At 35.6% G+C, this 21278-nt stretch overlaps 1 protein-coding gene across 12 annotated transcripts in view; it reads right to left on the bottom strand.

The window, feature by feature from the left end:
- The window catches only part of ATE1 (arginyltransferase 1), a 184670-nt gene that overhangs the window by 83591 nt on the left and 79801 nt on the right, over positions 1–21278 (bottom strand). For all 12 annotated transcript variants that reach the window (XM_020979230.2, XM_020979235.2, XM_020979236.2 and 9 more), the window contains one exon: positions 13106–13205. In XM_020979230.2, coding sequence (XP_020834889.1) covers positions 13106–13205 — 100 coding nt within the window. The remainder of the gene's footprint in view (positions 1–13105; positions 13206–21278) is intronic.

Raw genomic sequence — 21278 nt, 5'->3', positions numbered from 1 at the left:
GGTTTTGCTTACTGAATCATAATATTCATTTTTCAACTTATCCCCCCATTATATAAAGGTTTTATTGAACTTTAGCTACTACATATTTTTCCCTGATGACAGCCAATAAGTTTTTTACAAACTAATCAGAAGGGAATGAATTTCTATTTTTTTTTTAACAAACAGGTTGAAAACTAAACGAAAATAATGATTTGCAAGATTTCTAAACAGGTTAAAAATTATGTTTCCATATTTTTTTTAACGTACAGACATGACTTTTATTGGAACACACATTTTCACACACTGTTAATTTTGATCACTTCAGACCAGCATTATCTAATATTTCAAAGTACACTACAGACTTCTGATGAGATCATTAATGAGGCAGTGATTATAATTCATATTTCAAATAATCTTGATAATTTCCTTTTTTTATGCGGGGTGGGGGGGCTAACTTGTTTGCTCCGAGTAGGTCACGTTCGATACAATGTGTGAGTTAATCTCAGGAAGTTCCATAAGGAGTCTTTGTGGTGGCTTCACTCATTATAACTAGTTCAATTTCAGTATATTACAGCATACTGTAGTTTATGTATGCCCAGTTAGGTAGATTACAGATTTACATATCTAGTTTTAAAAACTCACACAAAATAGACACGTGTCTTAAAAAAGATCTCCTACAAAGAAACCGAGAGTTGAACATTAACAATGCAAGCACAAGTGAAGTGAACAATATAAAAATCACAGAACTGACACTTTTACTGCCATAACAGGAACTTTACCTCAATCACATTACAATGATGATATACTATGAGCAAACAAGTCAGCCAAAACCCTGAAATTACCAAGACTGTTTGAAATATGAATAATAAATCACTATTACTAACAAGTGACCTCATCAGAAGTCTACAGAGTGAAGACCAAAGACTGTCCCTTCTCTGTGATTTTCCACCTTTACTTCCTGCCTCATTCTCAATATGCTGATGGTATTCATCCCATCCAAAGACATTTTGTTTCTTTTGGAGTAGTTTCCCCACTCACTGTTCTATTCATCAAAGTTTTCTGCATCACTGCACAGTGTTTGATATTTAAAGTCCTTCACACTCTGGCCTCATCTTTGTAGACCTATTACATATTATTCCTCTTCTTCACACTTTTTGGTCCAGCAAAACTGGTCTTTTTTTTTTTACTGTTGCTCATATGCAACAATGCATCTCCCATCTCTCGTGTCTTTGTACTAGCTGTCCTCTATTTCTGAAATGCACTCCCTCCTCACTCAGATCTCTTTGATTCTCTTAATTTCCTTCGAAGTTCAGCTCAAGACCCACCTTCTAAATTAAGACTTTTCAACTCTCATCACCCTATTTCCTTCTCATCACCCCACCCCCTACTGCCAGGACTTTCCCCCAAAATCATCCCTTATCTATTTCAAATACATCTCTACATGTACCTGATGTCTCCCCTACATGACTGAATCCCTTTAAAGCAGAGAATATTTCATGTCTGTCTTTATATCCCTAATTCCTGGAACACAGGAGGTGACAAATAAATGCTTGCTCAGTGTCACCCTCTACCAGACAACTAGGCTGAAAACCTCCCAGGTGTCTGGGCCACCTGATCTATTTGGCCCTGTCGCAGTGGCCTCCGCCTGGATCACTGCCACTTCTCACATCTGCCACTACAGCTTCTAAGTCCTCAGAGCAAAAGTTCTTAACCTTTTTTTAGGTCATGAACCTCTATGGCTATCTGGTGAAACTTATGAATCTCTTCTCAGAATAATGTTTATAAATGCACAAAACAAAATACATAGGATTACAAAGGAAACCAATTATGTTGAAAAACAATTATTAAAATATTTATTGAAAAGCAAAATAAGTTCTTAGAGCCCAGGCTAAAAAAAACCCCTGCCGTGGAAGAAAGTAGAGAAGGAAAAAGGAACTAGTCAAACAGGGAGATGGGCCCCATCACTTGATCACCTCTTTGGCCTCCACAGCTTGTTCTTCTTAAGCCTACTCAGCCCTGTTGCTTTCACCTCTGGGCACCACCATCTTCTGCAGCTGTTGCTGCCCAAGTACTGGCCCTGATTCAGCCAACACTAGCTCTGATCAACCTTTTCCATCTGACTTGATACTGAAACTTTCTCTAAGTGTTGTCTCTCCCGTAAGAATATAAAGCTCCTTGAGAGCAGCCTGGTTTTCTTTTCTATTAGTATCCTCAGTACTTATGATAGTGCTTTGCACACAGTGCTCAATAAAATCTTTTTTCATTCATTCATCATATTTATTAGGGATGTTGTAGAAAAGAATCCTTCCTAGATTAGGGAACTGGCTTGGATAACCTCTAAAGTCCCCTCCAAAAATTTCTACAATTCAGTAATAAAATCAACCATAATCCTCCCAGGAGACACAACTCTAGACCACTGTAGACTGTCAAGATAAAATAACATCACTAACTTAGAAATCTTTTTAAAGTGGAGATTTTATTTTAATGTGTTCTTTTGGGAACTGTTAAAAAAGTGGATTTATATAGTCTGTAGTTGCATTTGACCAAAATGCCACGATGTGGTGATCTGATTCTGTCTAAACTTTTTTTTTTTTGCTTTTTGGTGAGGCAATTGGGGTTAAGTGACTTGCCCAGGGTCACACTGCTAGTAAATGTCATGTGTCTGAGGCCACATTTGAACTCAGGTCCTCCTGACTCCAAGGCTGGAGCTCTATCTACTGTGACACCTAGCTGCCTCTTAGAAAAATCATTCTTATAGTTGCTGTGGGTTACCTGAAAGTACCTTCAGGAGGTAGAGAAGTTAGATATCCATTTTGTTTTTGTTTGGTTTTTTAAATTTTAAATTCAATTAGGTTGGGCAAGAGACTGGCTCTATTGCCACCTCACAATGTCTTTTTTTTCGGGGGAGGGCCTATCAGGTCCATCTAGTTCAAGGTATATAAGAATCAGTTTATGTAGTATAAGTTACCAATAAGATGAAATGAGTCATGATTTCCCAAACTATCATATTATCTCTATGCATTAACCAGTGTTTCTTAAACTGTGGGTCACGACCCACAGTTTAAGAAACACTGAAGGTGTCGCATGTAGAAAAAGTTTAAGAAGCCCTGTATTAAACTACACAGGTCACACTTGCATTTGTTTTTAATATTCTCTTAACAGAGAAGGAAGGAGCTCTTTCTGCATCTGAAATTTGTTGTTAAATACTTTTAATATACGAAAAGTCTACACTGACTTAAGTAAATCAAAATTTTAAAACATGTCTTACAAAGATCAAATTTTAGATCCACTTATAAAACAGAGTGTAAGAATAGATCCCCTTTGTAGTTTTTTAAATTTCTTTTTAAAGGGGGGGATGAAGAAAAGTGGGTGTACTTCTGACAAAAAGGTACATTTAAGGCCAACTACCTCTCAAATACTCATAACGGCAAAAAATATATACCAAGTAACTAATAAAAAAAAATAACACAATTAAAAAGAGAATATTTTACACAAAGGTAATTGATACCAGAAAACCAACCACAGGCTGCATTACTACTAGCTCTGTTCAATACCCATTGTTGTACCCTAAGCTCCTTGTGGCTACAGAGGTGTCTGTACCCACATATTAAGGTTTGTCTTCAGCAGTGACCTAGCCAGACATTCCACTGCCCCTAATTGTTGGAGGGTCTTGTAAATTCACTCAGCACTGGAGCTCTGGATGAGAGAGAGGCCCAGTGGTGCTTAGCAAAGCTCTAACACTATCTGGAACAGAACAAAAGGAGTTTCTAGAAAGAAAGTTGAATGAAGCAGATTATAAACTCAGGCCCACCTCACACCCTAAAACCACAAGAACAATACCAAATCAACTAAAAGTGAAAATGATAACAAAGAAGAGGGAGAAAAGGGCCTACTAAAGGTCAAGATTAAGGCTAAATATGAATACCCTGCCCTCCCCCTCCCTCCCTCTCTTATTCTTTCTTTCAGTCTTGTACCAGACTTGAAATTTCACTGGTATAGAGAATGTCTGAGTAAGGAAATTCTTTCTATCAATTTAGATCATTACTTACTCTGCAATACAATCTTAGATGTCTAAGGAAGTGAGACTTGCCCAGTGTCAACAGAGCCAGAATTTACCAGAGTGGGGACTTAGTTCAGATATTCTTGACTCTAAAGCCAGCTCTGTACCCACTTTATAATGCTTCCTTTATCTCCCTTCTACGACCTTAAAATAGCAAGAAATAAACCAAATCATAGTGAAGAAATCATAATAAACATCAAGAGGGTAAAAGTAAGAATTTACCACAAGAAAAATCAGAAGAGACTGATATGAAAAGAAAATGGGAAATCAATTCTTTAAAAAGATCCAATACAAGGAATAAATACTATGAAGTGAAACAAATTAACTTGAAAATCCCTGATGAAAGTAAAAGCACTATAGAAACTACCACAAAACCATGAAAGTGATAAATGAGTTTCAGAATAGTTCAGAAGAATAATACAAGAATTGAAATGTGAGAAAAATAAATATGGGCAAAAAATAAAAATAGAAATGAATGCATAAATTAGTACTCCCAAAGAGGAAATCAAAAAAACAAATAAGAAAATTTAAAAGAATTAATGGAAGGGGCAGCTAGGTGGCACAGTGGACAGAGCTAAGCCTTGGAGTCAAGAGGACCTGAGTTCAAATCCGGCCTCAGACACTTGACACTTATTAGCTGTGTGACCCTGGGCAAGTTACTTAACCCCAACTGCCTCACCAAAAAAGGAAAGAAAAAGATTTAATGGAGAACACCTCCAAAGTAGAGCAGTAATCATACTGTAGAAATCTCCAATTCCATTTCCCTTTTAGAAATTGTTATATTTTGAAAAGGATGAAAACACTAACTTTATTAAAAAAAAAAACAAACACAAGAGCCACACGAATTTAAAGGCACTTTAAAGTAGTAAATTCTAATCAAGAGGAACATTTCGAGATGATCAAATCACATTACATTCACAGTTAAATTTTTTTTTAAAAAAGTTTCTTTTGCAAACAAGGAAAGTTTAACTTTTTGATGGAAAACCTTTAAAAATGAACTTGTGGTGGTTTGTTAAAAGACAAACCAAGAGAAATTACATAGCGAAGTTCTGAAATACAACACCTTAAATTTACAAGAGCCAAACACATCTGAGATTATGAAATCATGACGTTGTGATGATGAAACACTTCAGAACTGTTTCATTTCCAAAGTCATATAAAACAGGGAAATGTCAGATCTGGAACTCGAAAATGAAGAAATGACTAAACATGATTAAAAGAAGATAATATTGAAATAAGATATGCTACTTCCACAAATCAAGAACAACAAATTTGAAGACAGAATTCAAAAAGATAATTTTAAGGATTATAGGCTTTCCAAAAAGAAACAACAGAAGTCCTAAATAGGAAATCATGCAGGCAAAGGACACAAAAGTTATATGTCACAAAGGGCAGCATTTAGAATCTACATCATGCTGACAGATTAAAACTCCAAGTTTAATTCACCAGGAAATGAATCTGACAGTCAGCAAACAGGGCAATTTCCGTACCAAAATAACATAGCCTACTAAAAAGAGACCAATCATTACTGAAAAAAAGATGTGCCTTCATGAGAAAGGGGGAAATAAGTCTTCCTTCAAAAGGAATCAAAGGTGAGGACATTGTTAGAGAAACTAAGCAAACGTAAAAAAAAAAAATCAAAGGTAAGCAAGTACAGTTAACAATAAATCAGTGGAGCTATAATTACATTATTTTTGGTTTCATGACCTACCTAGGAGAGGGCAGAGTAAACAAGAACAATGCAATAAGGGAAGACAGGGCTACATGGACGGGGAAGTTCCCAACTAAGGATTTTGGAGAAGGAAGGAAAAAGGGAAAGGACAAGGCTGTATGTAATAAAAGCTTCACAATGGCATATCAAACCTTTTCCAGGCATGGTCATCCTCCTTAGTACCACTTCCGATCTTAGATCCCTGGTGGATATCTGGTACAGAAGGTGGCTTAGAGTGGGGACTGAGGCTCAGAAGAATGGGGCACTGGCTCAAGAATATGTAGATGTTAAGTGAAATGGTTTAGAGTTGAATCAAGCCCTTTGACTCTGCATACAGAGAGTTCTTACCACTTCTTATTGCTTTTTCAAGATTTTAGTTTTCTGAGATTTACTTTTCAGATGTTAAATTTTTTTAAATAAAGGAAGCATAGGAAAGATAATTAATCATGCTAACGATGAACTTGACAGAGAAAGAAGGCAAAGACTTCAATCTTCCAGAAAACTTACATTTTATGAGGGTCACAGGAAAAAATGAAAGAAGTAACTGTAAAGCTTAATAATTAGAAAATAAATTTTTAGAGTATCCTAAAAAGGAAAAAAATAAGGGAGGGTATGAATTAACATTACTTGGAATGGGGCCCTCCAAGTAAATATTATTCAAACTAAGAGACTGAATACTAAATGACAGGGCCAGACCCAACGTAAGTGTGTAAAAAATGCTGATTTGTCTTTTTATTTTATTGATGTGTTTTAGAGATTATTTCCATCTCATGAGAGGTTTCTTATAATAAAGTAAAACAATTAAATATAACTAATAATATAGTGACCTAATCTGAAAGTATATTGAACATTCATTCAGTCACGTAGGGAGTCAACAAATATTTATAAAACATATACTATGTGTCAAGCCTTCTCCTAAGTGGAAGGGAACAAAGAAAGGTGAAAAACAGTTCTTGCTCTCAAAGAACAGCAAGAAAGCTAGCATCACTGGATCACAAAGTATGATAGCAGGGATGAAGATAAGTAAAGTACAAAAGGACTGGAAATATTGGGAGAAGGGGAGGAGGCAGAGAGAAGATTATAAAGGGCTTTAAATACTTGAGGACTTTATATGTTTGATCCTGGAGGTGACAGGAAGGCCCTGGAGTTTACTGAGTAGGGGAGTAACATAGTCAGAGCTTCACTTTAAAAAGATCACTTTGATGGCTGAGTGAAGGAAAGATTGTAGTTAGAAGAAACCTGTGTTAGGCAGAACAACTTGCAGGCTATTACAATAGTCCAGGCATGAAGCAATGAGGTCTTATATCATAGTGGCTGCAGTGTCAAAGGAGAAAGGATGGGGCAGTATGTGAGAGATGTTATAAAGGTCAAATCAATAGGCCTTGACAACAAATTGGATCAGGGATGGAAGGGGGGACAGTTATGAGAAAGTGAGGAACTGAGAATGACAACTAGCTTGCGAGCCTGGGTGATTAGAAGGAAAATGGTACCATCAATATTTATAAAAAATGTTTTTATCTCTTCTTTCATCTCTTTCAGGAATTCTAGTTAAATTTTTGCCCAACCTGCATTTTTTTCTAAGGCTTTGCTTGTAGATGTTTTAAAGTCATTCTCTTTTGGGTTTGAGTCTTGAGCTTCCCTGTTACAATAACAACTCTTTATATTGGGATTCTTTTTTGTTTCCTATTTCTTTCAACCTACTCCCTGACTTTGGATTTGATATAAGGGCTAGACTCTGTGGCATTTCTAAAGGGAAAGTCTAGTATGGTCTTGTTGCAGCTTTCTTGGGGTTCTGAGTGTTATGTAATTCCATGATTTCAGTGACAGGTTCAGGAAACTGAAAGCTTTCAGTGCTCCCAAAATGCTCTGTTCCAGGGCAAAGTCTGACGGCTGTCTCTGGGTCTAGATTTGGATCTGAACAAAAGCAGACTACTGCTGAACTCAGTCCCTATCAGCCAGCTGGAAAGAACTCTACTGATTTAGAGTGGCAGAATTATAGGCTCCCCTTTGGTCTAGGACTCCTGCTCTGGTTATTCCTCCACAGACTGGGCAAGATGTTGGAAATGAGACTCTGCTCAGCACCTAGGGTCTGCCCCCCCATCACTGCTGCTGCTGCAGGCTTCTGAACTTCCTTCTTTTTTAGTACTCTGCCCTAGGGCCTCCTAAGCTGGGATGCCACCCTGATCCCCTTCTCAGTCCTCACTGGATCCCACTGGGTAGTGGGCAGCAAAACTGCCAGTTAGCACCTAGGCTGGACAAATGACTTAATATTAATTTTTTTCTGGATTTCCCCATCAGGATTCGGTCTGGTGCATTTTCTACATCTATTTAGAGGAGTTTGCTGAACTGTTTCTTACTATCTTCTTTTTCATTTCTTTTGGAAATAATCTATTTTCTCATTTCTTACAGCATAACAGTATTCCATCATATGCATATACCACAACTTATTTAGCCATTCCTCAATTGATGAGCATCCTCTTAGATTTCAGATGGGATTTTTGCCTCCATAAAAAGAGGTGCTATAAATATTTTTGTAAATAAAGAATCTTTTCCTTTGATATCTTTTGAATATAGGATGCATTTTTATTGCTGGGTCAAAGGGCATGTTTAATAACATTTTGTGTATAATTCTCAAAAACTTTCCAGAATAGCTATACCCATTGAAAGATGCACCAAGAATATATCAATGTGCCTGTTTTCCCACAGCCCCTATGCCATTTTTCATTTTCTTTTCTTGTCATATTTGCCAATCTCCACTTAAGAACGGCCTGTTCATATCCTTAAACCATTTATCAGGTGGGGAATGGCTTTTTTTCCTATAAATTTAAATCGGTTCCTTATATATCTTGGAAATAGACTTTTATAGAGAAACTTGTTACAAAGGTTTTTTTCACTTTAATTGTTTTGTTTCCCTTCATCAGATAGACTAATTACAGGATATGTAAAAGGCAAAATTTATAGTAATAAGAATTTAGTTTAAACAAAATGAAAAATTTGCTCAAGGAAATATGACAATATTAAAATGGGTATCAGGGAGATATACAATTATCTTCTCAGAACATCTTAGAAGACTAAGATGCAGGCAATCTTAAATCCAGAATTTTTAGATTAAAGTCCTGCATAAAAGGGAGACTATATTGGATTACCCAAGTCTCATTTCACTTATACAATATTATAATAATTTGAGCACTTTTCATCCTTGTAAATAGAGCTCTTCATCATTTTAAGCTAAAGCTATGAAAAAATATCTGGACATACACAATGTAACACTGCTTTATCATTGATGTTGTTAATTCTTGAAAAATATCTTGGCAAAGAAAAAGGCATTGAGTTCTTTCTTCTTCATAGATCAAATATATAATGACCTTATGAAACACTGAATTCATTGTTGATACTCAATTATTATCAACAGAAAATAAAGTTCTTACCACCCTACTATTATAAGGCTCCATGGATATGGTTGTATCAATGGCAATGACTCTAAAGAAGATGAATTATAATCTGCTTTGCCACTGAATGCTAAGGACCACTCAACATTTCCCTCTGTTTTGCACCTAAAACTTCGTGTGAATTCTTTAAGAGCAGGGCCGTCTTGGTATTTTGTATGTATCCCCAGTGTTTCACACAGGGTAAGCATTTAACAAATTCTTTTTCATTTATTTATTCATTCATTCCATCAATATTTTTATAACTTGTAACAGACCTCCAATTATCTGTTTAATATCTCTCTTTGAATACCTCAACATTATCTCAAACTCTCTATGGCTAATATATAAGAGAATCTTTCCCTCCAAAACCAAGCTCTTCTTTAGACTTCTCTATTGGCCATCATTCACCTCACCATCCAGAAAATCATCTTTAACTCTTCTATTTCTCCCCTACATCTACTAAGTCACTAACGCCTTTTCCTCTCTGTTCCCACTATCCTCACCTTGCTCCAGGTGCTCACTACGAGCATCACCCTGGTGGCTTCTTGTCTGTTCCTCTCTGCCCTTCAATTTATCCTAAAAATGACTATCACAGGATCACAGAAGTAAAGCTGGAAGGGATCTCAGCAGTCATCTGATCTACTCCTTTCATTTTATAAATGAGGAAGCTGAAGTGAAGACAGCTTAAGAGAACTGCAAAATGCTACACAGGAAATGTTCAAACCTAAATCCTGATTCCACCATTCTAAACCTATCATCAATCTTTCCTCTAACTCAATTCAAAATTCATCAACTGCTCTGCAGTGTACAGAATTAAGTACAAACTTGTTAGTCAGCATTTAATGTCCTCCATAATACATGCTCCTATTTTTTCCAATTTGATCTTCCATCATTCATTTACATAAATCCCCTGCCAAACTGGAGCAGCCAATGCTGCCTGAATACATGTTCTCCCCGTCTGGAACAACATCCTTCCTTCTGTTTAAGGGTTACTATCGTTCAAGGTACAGTTCAAGTCTCATTACTCCATGACATCTTTCTTACTGATCCAGTCCTTACTATATCTTCCCTTGACATTATATAGTATTTTTTCCTGTACTAACTCACTCAACACAGTACATGCTATTGTTTTATAGTTACCTGTCCTTTTGTACGTACATTCTGATTCCACAACACAGGGAACTCTAAGCCCCAACAGAGACAGGAACAGTGTGTTATATTTCTTTGTAAGCAAACAGAGCTTGTCTTCTCAATCCCTTCTCCGCCGTCTCTATGCACAGGGGTATTGGGGTCAAATGAGATAATGTATATAAAATGATCTGCAACTCACAAAATGCTGGATAGCAATCATTATTTGTTGACTGCTGTGAAAATAACATTGTTGTTGTTCATTCTTTCAAAGAGGAACAATGACATCACGGGATGATGACTTGACTCCTGCATAAATTGGATTAAGTGAGGCAGAGTTGCACAGATGTCAACCTTACTCTCTTTGCCCAAGTCACTGAAGTTCAGTGGCAAGACAAAAGTCAAGACAACTGGAGATGGCCCAGGATGCAGTGGATGATTTTGGTGTCTTTGATGTCTGACCAAGCTCTACACACTCCACAGTGCCTGCTTCAGTCACCTTCAGGGCCACCAAAATAAATTGTTCTCAGTGGCCCATTCCACCAAGGGAAGTATTCACATGCTTGGGACAGACATTCCCCTAACTCAGCAACGGATTTGAGAACCAGCAGTTACCCTCAATCTGGTTTAGCCTATCTGCTGAAAAGGTTTACCAAGGAGCACCTATGCATGCTACAGCTTCTTGGAGACACAGGTAAAAGTTGGGTGGGAGGTGGATACCAAAGGTGGATGAGCAGCCCTGAAAAGGGCTTAATAGGCCTTCACATTGGAGGTGCTAGTCCTCCCTAAACACCCCATACTCCTCTGAAGATAACATAAAAAACTTGGAAATAACATTTCTACAAAAGGTATCAAAGGAATTACTATGCTAAGTTGTAAATATTTGAAACTCATAACACTATTCATTATAAGGTGAAAAGTTAACTATATGACAAATCTATAGTTTCCCATTTACTCAAAAGACTATTACAGATTTTCATGTTCAGGAGGCTATGTAAGGGAAGTTCCAGGCTAAGACAGTACATTTGGCATGGTTTTAAAGCCAGAAAGTTAGGAACAGAGCCAGAAATAAAATAAATTTTGGATGGTCTGAGCTCCTCCACAAAATGGAGACCCAAGGAGGAAGGGATCAATATAACTGAATGATCTAAGCTCAGCACTTCTTAAACTGTGGGTCACAAAAATATGTGGTAACAGTAAAAGATTTCTGAACACACAACAACCAAAAAAGTAATTAAAAATCAAACACATAAGGAATCAGAAGTGTTTCTTGCAGGGCTTGCCCCGAGTTGCATCTGGCAAATACAAAACATGTGCACTTTGCACTGTGCTGAAGCCATGCAATGCCAACTAACACTGCTAAAACTGAAACGGGGCTGCTAGTGGGAAAAAGTTTAATAAGCCCTGTAATCTAGGGCAATGAAGCCCCAGGTGCTGAGGGAAACTTCAGGATGTTACAGCAGCTAAGACATGGTTTTGAAGTCTGGAAAATCAGGATCAAAGCCAGGGGGAGAACAGGGGTGAGGTTTCTGTTTAGGTTATATATTTTGGGTTTCTCTCATTCCCTCTTGCAGATCTACGTTTTTCAAGATATTTTTTACTACCTTCATCTATTCCCATTTTTGCACTGACATCAATGAGTATCAAAGGATATGCTGATTTTATTAAAGGATCTTATCAAGTTCTTTTAAAACTTCCTCCTATTTAATTACCAAAGTGAGAGGCAATATTATATAGTGGATTGAAGAGCTAGAATTGAAGCCAGAAAGACCCAGACAAGGCCTGCACAACCTGCAGCCCACAGATTGTGTAGGCCTGACCTAGACTGAAATTACACTTCTAATATATAATAGCTGCGACTGTAGTCAAGACACTCAATCTTCTCAGTAGTCCAAGCAACTCTCTAAAACTATATAATTACAGAGAAGAGGACAATCTGCACTGGTAATGAGATTTTCCTCACCTAGAAATTCCCTGAAATCATAGGTCGAGGTCCTATTTCTAATTGCAGAAATACCAAATAGACTTTTTCTGCAAAACTATTAATCTTGAATGTTTCAAAGATGAACTAGAAATCCTACAATGAAGTTTCAGTACACATTTTATTCACTCATTTAGCAAATGTTTATTGGGCATGTCTTATGCGTAAGACAGTTACAAAGCTAAGAAATAGTCTCTGTCTTCAAAAGATTAAAATGTAGTGCAGGAGATATGATATGTACAAAATAATTATGACACAATATAAACTATAAATTACAAAAAAGAGGTATAAAGGGCTGAGAATTCAGAAGAAGAGATCACTTCTAGTTGAAAGAAAAATGAAAAGCTGAAAAGTTCGTATGATTGGAATATGGAGACAGTATGAGAACCGTGAATATCTACACATCCTTTATAAAAATTTTGAGTTCTTCTTAAATTATATGTAAACTCAAAGGAGAAAGAAAGTAAAGAATATAGCAGGGTCAAAAAGAAGAGTGATCCAATGAAGATTTTGAGGTTTAGCTAGGAATATTAAAGGAAGCTTTACTAAGAACTACCGACTGGCTACATTTCTGGAAATGCAGATTATCTCAGTCCTAAAGGAAAAGAATAGACAAAGTTCTCCTAAACCATAAAATTAATCTTGATTTCTTAAGATAAGGCTTAAGGGTAATGAGTTTCAGATTTTGCTAATATTAAGTTATATGGCACAATGAAGAATACAATACAGTATCGCAGTATTAACACAATCAATTAAAAAATTAAATTCACTTACTTCAATGTATAGTTGCCAAATGTTGTAAATAAAATGAACTTTACCTTATATCTCATTTTGGGGCAAGAGTGAATGTAGAAACCCATATAGTAATAACTGAGTTGAGACGTTTTCTCATGAAGTTGCCTAGTAAAAGCAATTTCCCTGTAAATAAAAAATAAACAAAAATTGAAGATGGACAGTAATTTAACTTCGGTTCTAATTTTTTAAAAGAATATACAATTGGATAATACAATTACTTCATGAAACTTGAGCATGGACTATCTAAAGACCCAAAGTCTTGAAAAAGAAATTAAAAGAACAATTGTCAAAAGATCATTATTAAAGGAATATCAACAAGCCCCTAAATTAATCTGAGCTGTTTATAGTTATTTGTGCCAAGTGGCTGATTTGAAATTCAAAGTACAAGGGCTCTATTTAACAAAAAGCCAAAGGAATTTATTCAACAGTTTCCTGTTGATACTCTTTTAGCTGAGATGAAATCTAAGTTTGTAATTGTATGTGTTCAGATTAAAACAGTAAGAACATCAGAATACTGAAAAATCTGCCAATTTCTCAAGAACAGGTATATTTTATTCTACAGTGCATATTCTGGGAACATGCATATAAATACTTCATCTGTATGCAATATGGAATTTTTCCTCTAAATCTATGTAATGATTTATTATGCGTCTTTTCTAAATACTACAAAAAAGTATATGTTATCTCATAGTACTTTTTACTAAACAAGTAATAGGCAGCATTACTTAGGCAAAAACATAATCAGGATTTCTAGTAGAATGAGTGTGTTTATGGCAGACTTAATTTGTATTTAGCTCTATCTCAGTTTAATAATCTCATCCTAGTTGCCAAATTCAGTGTGGTAGTGACCAAAAGTTCTAAAAACAAGTTTGTATTCACAAAATTGTGCATGCATGCCAGCACCTGGAATAAAATTCATTCTTAAATAAATTGTTTTTTGAAGTCCCTTGTGATGTCATTGGTCCTTTTCAAGAACGAAAGGACTAGCAATAATTTTTACAGATATATATCTAAATTTTTATTTCTGAAATCAGTTAAAATATTTATTCAATCAATATTTGCTGAATAACTGTTATATATACAAGGCATTGGGCAGGTGTGGGGAATCTGCAGCCTAGAGTTCACATGCTGCCCTCTAAGTCCTCAAGTGAGGCCCTCTGAATCCAAACTTGATTTGTTCAGTCAAAGGGCCACACTAGAGGACTTAGAGGGCAACTCAAGGCCCTAAATTCTCCACCCTGTAGGCATTCTAATTTAAATACTTAAAAAGAATAAACACAATCCTAAATCTCATTTAAAAGCTAGTAGGCAAGATAAGATGATATAAAAGTACAGATGCAAAGTACTATGGTAATTCAGAGGAGGAACAAATTACTTGCAGTGGGAGAAACAGACAAATCTACATGGAATAGAAATTCAGGGAAAGATCATTCTAGGTAGAAGGCACAGCATGAGCAAGGAAACCACAAGTGTTCACAAATCAATAGTTAATCCCTTTGACAGGAAAGGGGTAGGAGGAAATGAAATCACTAAGATATAAACAGGGAAGGTGCATGAAGCAAAAGTATTTAGACTTTCTTCAGTGAATAATGTCGGGTCAACTGAAGGTTTCTGAACAACGCTTTTCACCTAGCGAATAAATTAAAATTCTTTAAGATGATTACTCCGGCAAAATCTCAGAACATAAATTAGAGGGAGAACAGACTGCAGAGAGGGAAACTAGTTAGCAGAAATGAGAGAGAAGAGGGAGTAGTGGATAAAACCCTGGCCTCAGAATTCGGAAGCATTGGGTTCAAATTTCACTGGAGGTACTTAAGTGTTTGACCCTTAGCAAGACATATACCTTCTCTAATCATCAGTTTCTTCACGTGTAAAATAAGGTTAGACTTGACACTGAGGTGGTTTCTTGCTCAAAGTTCAAAAGTACTGTAGTAGTTGGAGATGAAAATCAGGGCCTGAACTAGGATGGTAGCAAGGAAATGGAAAGGAAAAAAATGGAACTAAGGGGATAGCACAAATTTATAAATGACTAGGACTTTGTGACTGACTAGAATTGGGAAGCAAAGAATAGGACACAGGTAAAGATGATTCTACATGTTCCCAGAGAAGGCAGGAGCCACTAGGGAAAAAAACAATCAGCCAAAATAGTATTTCATTTATTCCAAAGACTGAAAGTCCTACTATACTTAAAACTCTAGTTTTTGTTTATTTTTAAGGGTGTAGAATAACATGCTCTTAAGTTATTAAATAATTCCATAAACTAAGATGCAGTAAGTAAGGTATAGTTGAAAGAGTTGTAGACTTGGGAGTTAGGACAGAACTGGCTTGAATCCCACTTATAGGTTATAACCCTAAGAAAGTCATTTAACCTTGTTGAGTCTTATTTTCCTTATTTGTAAAATGGAGATACTACTACTTTTACTACCAAATTCATAGGGTTTGTGAAATAAAAACAGTTATGTTTTTACGTAATATGGGTTACAACCCATAAAGTACTACATAAATTTGAGTTGTTGTGCTATTTGTTATTATTAACAAAGATATCTTCAATACTTTAACAATCTGTGATTTCATCAGTGCAGGTCCTCTTTCCATTAATGCAGAGTAAAACCTCTCTATAACTGAGTAAGATAGTCTTTTAAGAGTTATTGTAAGAAACCTGGTGGTGAGCCTCTAAACTTTAACTAGTCTTCATGCAACAGGCACAAATTGTATTTATTGGGCCAATACTATCAAGATAAACTAAAATAAAGGCATATGCTCATATTTAAAATTAATTTTTCTAGGAGAAAAATTTAAATAATGAAAACACACATAAAACTGGATGTGTGAGTATTCAAGTTTTTAACGTTTTTAAAAATCTTCTGTTAAAGCTATAAATACATATGAATTAGTTGTGTGTATTAAGTGCTTGCTAAATGATCAATGTATTATCTGACATCTTTAAAAAAAATTAATTTAAAGGTCATATCTTTAAAAAACCAAGATAAAGATAAATAGCTGCACAACTTTCAATGAAATACATTAAAATTGATAATGATAAATACGTAACTTGCCATATACTGGTCCCACTTTTGTTTCCACATATTTATTTTCTTATAATTTTCCCCTTTCTATCTATTTTCCAGATTCCCCTCCAACAACTTTAAAATAACATCTCAAAATGGATTCAGGAGAGGCAGAACTAACAAAAGGACAGGGTAAAATAATTTTCCAGCTTAGAAGAACTTAGAAGGTTGACAGGAGAGGTCTGTCTCATTGACATAAGAATGGAATGTTGTCCAGCCCAGCCTGCCCAGTAAAGCCAGCAGCAGGTCACATCCTAGCAATGCAGCAGCAAGGCCCCGGTCCCCAGCGCACAAGCTTAGCAGCATGATTCATCCTAGCAAGCCGGTAAAGGCCTTGGGGGCAACTGAATCAACAGCAGCCACTCTGCTAACACTCAGCCCAGAAATGATAAAGAGGCTGGACAACTGGTAAGAGATTACAGTGGACACTTTGCTGACACTGAATGCAGGACCCTGTTGCATTGTGCAAAAAGGGAACCCATTCACAGACCCATGTCACAGTCCTAGAGTGAGGGAAAGCATTAGCACATTAGAGCAGGGCTTCTTAAACTTTTTCCACTCACAACCCTTTCAGCACTTCTTAAACTGTGTGTCGCAACACACAGTTTAAGAAGTGCTACATTAGAGCATGTGGAGTAGAAACCCTGGTCACAGGTACAGGGTAAAAGAGAATGCTTGTGGCCACTCACAGACCACAGCACAGGCCAGAGGAACAGTGTCCACCCCTCCCCTTAGATCATACCACCTTGGAAAAACCAAAAACTTACAAGTCCTAGGAATTTAGCTCTGAAAAAAGCAGCATGTGAAACCTGAAGCTTAGGAAAGTGCCCCCTCCACCCTACGAACAGAACACAACTTAATATTAAAAGTCAATAAACAGGCTTGGGAAAAAAATGAACGACAACAAAAAAAGATTCTGATCATAGAAAGTTACTATGTTGACAGGGAAGATCAAAAGAAGAACTCAGAAGACAACAAAAATGTGGAAAATGGCTACATGCAAAGCCTCAGAGAAAAAAGTGAACTGGTATCAGGTCCAAAAAGAACTCCTGAGAGAGCTCAAAAAAGATTTTAAAAATCAAATATCAAGACTTCCAGTACCAAGATGAACATATTGGTAAAAGAAACCCCAAAAATTCTCAGGAATATCATAGCCAAATTCCAGAGCTCCCAGGTCAAGCCGAAAATATTACAAGCAGCCAGAAAGAAACAATTCAAATATTGTAGAGCCACAGTCAGAATTACACAGGATTTAGCAGCTCTACATTAAAGGAACAGAGGGCTTGGAAGCAAAACTGAGTTTAATCCTTTGGGGAAGAAAATAAACATTTAATGAAATAGAAGACCTTCGAGCATTCTTAATTAAAAAAACAGAGCTAAATTTTTTAAAAGAATTGATCTTCAAATATAAGACTCAAGAGAAACATAAAAAAGCAAAAAAAAAAAAGAGAAAACATAAGAGATTCAATAAGATTAAACTGTTTCTATTCCTACACAAGAGGACTATATTTCCCACTCTTAAGAATGTTATCACTATAGGAGAAATTAGAAGGAACATACATAGACAGAGGGTATGAGTATGACATGACTATGATGGAATGCTATCCAAAAAGAACAAAATTAAAGAGTGAAAAAGAAGGTTACATTAGGAGAAAAGGGAAGGGAAAGATAGAATGCAGTAGATTATCTTACATAAGAAAAAAATCTGAAGAGCTACTTGGAGGAGTGGCAGAAAATGTCTGAACCTTACTCTCATCAGAATTGGCTCGAAGAAGGAATTACATACACACTCAGTTAGATATAGAAATCTATCTTATTCTATAGAGAAGTTAAAAAGGTATGGTGATAAGAGAAGGAAAGGGACGAAGAGAAAGGAGCAATTGGGGGAGGTGATGATCAGGGGTAAAACTCGTAAGGAGGAACAGGATGAAAGTTAAGAGAAAGAGATAAACAAAGGAAAAATAGGATGCAAGTAAATAAATAGTTATTATAACTGTAAATGTGAATGAGATAAACTCACCCATAAAACAGACACAGATAGCAGAATGGAATAAAAAATGAATTCTACAATATGCTGTTTATAAGAAACACACTAAAGCACAGAGACACAGAGTAAAGGTAAGAGGCTGAAGCAGAATCTATTATGTTTCAGCTGAAGTAAAAAAAAAACAACAAAGCAGGCGTAGCAGTCATGATCTCAGACAAAGAAAAGCAAAAGCAGATCTAATTAAAAGAGACAGAAAAGGAAGAAATTACATCTTGCTGAAAGGCACCATAGACAATGAAGCAATATCAACACTAAACACATATGCACCAAATGGCATAGCATCTAAATTTTTAAGGAAGTTAAATGAATTACAAGAGGAAATAGATAATAAAACCATACTAGTAAGGGATCTCAATTTTCCCCTCTCAGAACTAGATAAATCTAACCAAAAAATAAAAACAAGAAAGAAGTTAAGGATAGATTTCTAGAACAGTAGATATGATAGACCTCTGGAGAAAACTGAATGGGAATAGAAAGGAATATACTTTTTTTCCCAGCAGTGCATGGCATCTACACAAAAACTGACCATGTATTAGGGCATAAAAACCTCACAATCAAATGCAGAGAAGCAGAATTATTAAATGCATCCTTTTCAAATCACAATACAATAAAAATTACCTTAAATAAAGGACCACAGATAGAAACACAGCTTAAAAATTAACTGGGAACTAAATGATATGATACTGAAGAATGAATGGGTCAAAGAACAAATCATAGAAACATTCAATAATTTCATTACTGAGAATGACAACAATAAGACAATATGCCAAAATTTATGGGATATAGCCAAAGCAGTATTTAGGGAAAAATTTATATCTCTAAACATTTACATCAATAAAATACATAAAGAATAGATCATGTACATATAGCTTTAAAACCTAGAAAAATAAAATTAAAATTAAACACTAGCAAGATTATACAAATATATCACAAGGATCATACATTATGACCAGGTGGGATTTATACCAGGAATGTAGGGCTGGTTCAATAATAGGAAAGCTATCAGAATGACTGACCATATCAATAACAAAACCAAGAGAAATTATATGATTACCTCAACAGATGCTGAAAAAATCTCTGACAAAATATAACACCCATTTCTATTAAAAACATTAGTGAGCATAAGAATAAGTGGAGCTTACTTTAAAAAGATAATATTTATCTAAAACGATCAGCAAGCATTACCTGTAATAGGGATAAGCTATAAGCCTTCCCAATAAGACCAGGGTTTTGAAGCAAGGATAAGCACTATAACCACTATTATTCAGTATCATACTAGAAAAGCTGGCTATAGCAATAAGAGAAGAAAAAGAAATTGAAGGAATCAGAACAGGCAATGAAGAAACAAAGCTATTACTCTTCGCAAATGACACAATGGTATACTTAGAGAATCTGAGAGAATCAACTAAAAACTAGTTGAAATAATAACTTCAGCAAGGTTGCAGGATACAAAATAGACCCACATAAATCATTAGCACTTCCATATGTTATCAAGAAAGTTCAGCAGCAAGAGACAGAAAGAGAAATTCCATTTAAAAGAATTATAGACAATGTGCTAAAGCACTTGGGAATCTACCTGACAAGACACACCAAGGAACTATATGAACACAACTGCAAAACACTTTTCACACAAATAAAGTCAGATCTAAACAACTGGAAAAATGTTAATTGCTCATGGGTAAGCTAACTCAATACAATAAAAATGATAATTCTACCTAAATTAATCTACTTATTCAGTGCCAGACCAATCAAACTACGAAAAATTTAGAGAACTAGAAAAAAAATAACAAAAATCATCTGAAAGGAAAAAAGGTCAAGAATATAAAAGGAATTAATGAAAAAATGCAAAGGAATGTGGCCTACACATACTAGATCTCAAATTGTATCATAAAGCAGTAATTATCAAAACAATCTGGTACTGGCTAAGTAATAGCCATGGAATGTACACAATATGTCATAATAAATGATCATAGTAATCTTAGTGTTTGACAAATCCAAAGATTCAAGCTTTCGGGACAAAAACTCATTATCTGACAAAAACTGCTGGGAAAAATGAAAAACAGTATGGCAGAAACTAGATATAGACCAACATCTCACACCATATGCTAAGATAAAGTCAAAATGGGTACATGATTTGCACATAAAGGGTGATGCCATAAGCAAATTAGGAAAGCACAGAATAATTTACCTGTTGGATCTATGAGAAAGGGAAGAATTTATGACCAAACAAGGTATAGAAAGCATTATAAAATGTAAAATGGATCATTTTGATTATATAAAATTAAACAGGTTTTACATAAATAAAAATGCAACCAAAATTAAAAGGAAAGCAAAAAACTGAGGGAAAAATTTTTTGCAGCAAATATCTCTGATAGAGACCTCATTTCTCAAATACATAGAGAAGTGAGTCAAATTTATAAGAATACAAGTCATTCCCCAACTGATACATGGTCAAAGGATATGAACAGGAAGTTTTCCGATGGAGAAATCAAAGCTATTTATACTCATATGAAAAAATGCTTTAAATTACTATTAGAGAAATGTAAATTAAAACCACTCTGAGGTACCACCTCATACCTATCAGAATGGCTAATATGACAATAAAAGGAAAATGATAAATGTTGGAGGGGACGTGGGAAAAGTGGGTCACTAATGCACTGTTAGTGTAATTGTGAACTATGTCAACCATTCTGGAGAGCAATTTGGAACTATGCCTAAAGGCCTATAAGACTGTGCATATTCTTTGATCCAGCAATACCACTGCTAGGTCTGCATCCCAAAGAGAACAAGTGAAAAGGAAAAGGACCTATATATACAAAAATATTGACAGCAGCTCTTTTTATGGTGGCAAAGGATTGGAAATTGAGGGGATGCCCATCAATTGGGGAATGGCTAAACAAGTTGTGGTATATGATTGCGATGGATTATTACTGTGCTATAAGAAATGAAAAGCAGAATGATTTCAGAAAAACCTAGAAAGACTTACATGAACTGATACAAACAGAAGTGAGCAGAACCAGAAGGACACTGTACACAGTAAAAGCAATATCATACAATGAAGAACTGTGAAAGACTTAACTA

Source organism: Phascolarctos cinereus, unplaced genomic scaffold, assembly GCF_003287225.1.
Source record: "Phascolarctos cinereus isolate Bilbo 61053 unplaced genomic scaffold, phaCin_HiC Scaffold_3;HRSCAF=262, whole genome shotgun sequence".
NCBI classification, from domain to species: domain Eukaryota; kingdom Metazoa; phylum Chordata; class Mammalia; order Diprotodontia; family Phascolarctidae; genus Phascolarctos; species Phascolarctos cinereus.
The sequence above is the reverse complement of the archived record's forward strand: the minus strand, read 5'-3'. Positions and strand labels throughout refer to the sequence as shown.